This window comes from Mandrillus leucophaeus, unplaced genomic scaffold (genome assembly GCF_000951045.1).
Source record: "Mandrillus leucophaeus isolate KB7577 unplaced genomic scaffold, Mleu.le_1.0 Scaffold24, whole genome shotgun sequence".
NCBI lineage: Eukaryota > Metazoa > Chordata > Mammalia > Primates > Cercopithecidae > Mandrillus > Mandrillus leucophaeus.
The window spans coordinates 4,391,066-4,395,338 of NW_012102476.1; the positions used below are offsets into that span (position 1 = coordinate 4,391,066).

Consider the following 4,273-nt stretch of genomic DNA (forward strand, 5'->3'; position numbering starts at 1 on the left):
CGTCTCTGCCTCTTACAGGCATGAGCTGCTGTGCGTGGCTTCAATGCTAGATGTGTTCCTGGCAGCATGGCCTTCTAAGGCATCTGAGGCAGCACCATCTCCTGTGAGTTTCCTGGTGTGTACCAGAGTCCTTCATGAAACTTTTCCTTAATGAGCTTTGAAAGGCCATTGGAATCTTGATCTTTCCGACCTGGTAACGAATTATTTTTAAAGAAATATTTAAGAAAAGTTATTTAGAAGTGAAAGGATGCAGGAGAGAGTCGGCCTGGTGGGATGTGAGAAATACTGGACCTGGTGGTCACTGCTGGCTTTCAAGCTGGAAAGGGACCAGGAGTGAAAGAATGTGGGTTCTTCTATAGACTAGAAGAGGAAAGAAAAAGAACTCTTTTCCAGAGACTCCAAGGGGAACACAGCCTAGAGGACAACTTAATTTTAGCCTAGTGAGTCTCATTTTAGATTTCTGACCTCTAAGTCTGTAAGATAATAAATTTATTTATTTATTTATTTAGAGACAAGGTCTCACTCTGTCGCCCAGGCTGGAGCTCAGTGGCATGATCTTGGCTCACTGAAGCCTCTGCCTCCTGGGTTCAGGCGATTCTCCTGCCTCAGCCTCCCAAGTAACTGGGATTACAGGTGCATGCCACCATGTCTGGCTAATTTTTGTATTTTTAGTAGAGATGGGGTTTCGCCATGTTGGCTAGGATGGTCTCGAACTCCTGACCTCAAGTGATCCGCCTGCCTTGACCTCCCAAAGTGCTGGGATCACAGATGTGAGCCACCGTGTCTGGTTGGTAACACATACTTTCCACCCTATATAAATGAAAACATGTTCACATGGAAACCTGTACACAAATGTTTATAGCAACTCTATTCACACTTGCCCCAAAGTGCAAACAATCTAGATGTCCTTCCGTGGCTGAATGAACAAACTACAGTGCATCCATACAATGCACTGTGTGCACTGACACTTGCAATAACTTGGATGGAGTTCAAGAACATCATGCTGACCAAAAAACGCCAGCCTCAAAGGTTACAGACTGTATGATTCCATTTATATGACATCCTGAAAAAGACTTAACTGTAGTGATGAACAGATAAGTGGTTGCCAGAAGTTATGGGTGAGGGGAGGGGTGGCTACAAAAGGGTAACATGAAGGAGTGGTTTTGGGGTGATGGAAACATTCTGTATCTTAACCACGGTTGTAGGCCGGATGCAGTGGCTCACACCTGTAATCCCAGCACTTTGGGAAGTGGGTGGATCACTTGAGGTCAGGAGTTCGAGACTAGCCTGGCCAACATGGTGAAACCCCATCACTACTAAAATACAAAAATTAGCTAGGCGTGGTAGTGCACGCCTGTAATCCCAGCTACTTGGGAGGCTGAGGCAGGAGAATCGCCTGAACCTGGGAGGTAAAGTTTGCAGTGAGCCGAGATCGCGTCACTGCACTCCAGTCTGGGCCACAGAGGGAGACTCCCTCTCAAAAAAAAAAAAAAAAATTTAATAAATTGTACACCAAAAGGAAGTCAGTTTTGCTGTATATTGATTTTAAAATGCTACAACCAAAAAGGCAAATCAACAAAGCTTTATGAGTGTATAGGTACCTATGAATGTTGGGTTTTGAATGGAAAAAAAAGTGACAGGAAATATACCATGTTTAATGCTGGTTACTTTGGAGGGGGCAAAAATGATTGTTTTTCAGTGGATGTTTTTGTATTGTTTTAATTATTTAAATTAGCATATAGTGATTTTGAAATTTGAGAAACATCTACTGAAAATGGAAAATACCAGGAAAAATATTTAAAAAGAAGAAAAAGAGTATTTCTGCTTTATTGGATACCTGTTGACGGGGTAGTGAAGAAGACAAATGCATCTCCTTCGTCTTGTTGGAGTGCTGTGGCGTGATCTTGGCTCACTGCAACCTTTGTCTTCTGGGTTCAAGTGATTCTCGTGCCTCGGATTCCCAAGCAGCTGAAACTACAGGCACCCACCACCACGCCCAGCTATTCATCTCCATTCTTGTGGAGTGCCGCGTGGTGGAGTTCGGTCTACATGCTTACAGATGGCTTATCTGCAAAATGTGTCTAAAAAGAAATTTTATAGGATAAATATTTTATACATGTTTGAAACAGTGCTTGGCGCAAATGAATAGATGTAATGCAAGCTGCTATTAATACATCATCTCTGAATTGGGAGAATAATTGCCATCACATCGTTGTGATTACACAAAAGCCTCCGTCATGTAATAGGGCTCAGTAAATGTCAATTTCCATAGCATTTCAAGCCTGGATACTAAATATGGGGCCAAGGGCAACGACATGTCCCTTGTTTGACTCTTGCATTCTTGGTTTCCTGGGTTTCCTCATTTATCTTTTTTTTTTTTTTTTTTTTGGGGGGGGGGGCCTTGTTATCTTTCTACCTTCAGGGAAGCCTCTCCCTTCTTCTCCTCCCCAGAATGACCTATCACCCTCCTTCAGGACCTAGATGCAGGGCGTTTCTATCTTAGGCTGACATTTGACTCATTGCCTACATCTATAGCTTGGCACAGAGCGATTCACGCACCCTCAAGAGTGTGGGTGAGACATATACACCCTGTTAGACCTGAAGGTGAGCCCAACCTGGGAAAATCGTGACCTCAGAGCACAGCAGGATGTGAAAGGTTTTGGAAAGGAGGTGGCCCTGCAGGGCAGGAGGAATTTTTAAGGGGCGGGAGCAGATTGGGGGAAATACCCAGTGAGGAGGGAAACGGATATGTCAATTCTACCCTTTTCTCTACCCAGGCAGATGGCTCTTCTTAAGGCCAATAAGGATCTCATTTCTGCAGGACGGCAGGAGTTCAGCGTTCTGCTGAATCAGCAGGTGAGTTCAGACTTTCGTTTCAGAGGACTGGCCTGGAGACTGGCGGGTGCTGGGGAAGTGGAGGATGAGGGCAGAAAACAGAGGATAACTGGAGCTGATGAAGTAATGGTGGAATTGTTGGAAACAATGAGAGACACGGGATACAATGCAGAGGAAGGAGGATGTGAGAGCTGGTGCCGTGGCACTATTCTGGGTATTCCTGAATCCCACTGCTGACCACATTCTCCCTCGCCAACTGCCTCTCCGCAACCCCCCAGGTCTTCAATGATCCTCTCATCTCTGAAGAAGACATGGTGATTGTGGTGGAGGACTGGATGAACTTCTACATCAACTATTACAGGCAGCAGGTGACAGGGGAGCCCCAAGAACGAGACAGGGCTCTGCAGGAGTTTCGGCAAGAGCTGAACACTCTGGCCAACCCTTTCCTGGCCAAGTACAGGGACTTCCTGAAGTCTCATGAGCTCCGGAGTCACCCACCGCCCTCCTCCTAGCCCAGGGACCCAGCCCCTCCTCTCTGAGAAACTCTGACCTTCATGTCCTTAGGCTGTGCTCCCGCCACTCTACACTGACACCTCAATAAAGACCAGTGCTGGTTTTGTTGGACTTCCTGGCTTCTCTTTCATGGTCTGACCTGACATGTGGAGGCAGTTGGTCCCTTTCCTTCCGCCCTCCTTCTTAGATATGCTCTTGGAAGCTTAATTCCTTAGAGCAGAGGTTAGCAGCCTTGAGTGAACACTGGGCAGCGATTCTAAACTAAAACAGGCTGAATGAGGGCCAGGAAGGCGGGACTAGAGAGAGTGCGGAGGCGCGGGGGAGGGGGTGGCAGAAACAAGAAAAGGGGAGAGAAGCCCTCCAGACGTTGTCCTGTGACCTGCTTGTCGAGGAGGAAACTGCTGGAAGTCTCCCAGTCTTGTTCATCCTGCGCCAGGTCCACCGCCTCGACTTTTCAATCCCCTGTCCTTAGCTCCAGCTCAAACAACATTCTAGGATCTTCGGACTCTGACTACCGCAGAATACCTCCCCGGAGGCCCGAGCATCGTAGGAATTTAGAGTTGTAAGGGATCTTGAGAACCCTTCAGCGCGCCACTTAGGTTTCAAGCCGGGGAGCCCCTTCCCTTTGGCTCCAACATCCCTGGGCGCAGATGCCAGGATTGGGAAGCAGAGGAGCCCGCCTTTCCCCCGCCCCAAGCTTCTCAGGTCAATTCCCGGTCTAGGCTCCCTTTCTCCCAGACCTCCAGACTCGAAGCCTCTATTTCAGGGCTCTGGGCGGAACCAGGGCCCGGCCAGACTCAAGACCGTTTTAAAAACGAAATGAAGCTGTTAGACCCGCGTCGCAGTCTCCAGGAAAAGCCTCCAGGCGCAGAGGGGAGGGCGCTCAGGAAGAGTGCGCGGTGCGGGGGCGCGCGGGGGGAGCAGG

The 4,273-nt window shown here is 48.0% G+C and overlaps 1 protein-coding gene across 3 annotated transcripts; it reads left to right on the forward strand.

Moving 5' to 3' along the window:
• Nucleotides 1–2,291: 2,291 nt before the first annotated feature.
• AHSP (alpha hemoglobin stabilizing protein) lies at nt 2,292–3,460 on the forward strand. Of its 3 annotated transcripts, none has more exons than XM_011982534.1 (3): nt 2,292–2,604; nt 2,778–2,856; nt 3,114–3,460. In XM_011982534.1, the coding sequence occupies exons 2-3, from the start codon at nt 2,782–2,784 to the stop codon at nt 3,345–3,347; spliced, it is 309 nt and encodes a 102-aa protein (XP_011837924.1). In that variant the 5' UTR covers nt 2,292–2,604; nt 2,778–2,781; the 3' UTR covers nt 3,348–3,460. The 3 variants fall into 3 exon arrangements, with proteins under 3 accessions (XP_011837924.1, XP_011837925.1, XP_011837926.1); XM_011982535.1 differs by having other exon boundaries at nt 2,543–2,604; nt 2,782–2,856; XM_011982536.1 differs by lacking the exon at nt 2,292–2,604 and adding an exon at nt 2,619–2,656.
• The last annotated feature ends 813 nt before the right edge of the window (nt 3,461–4,273 follow it).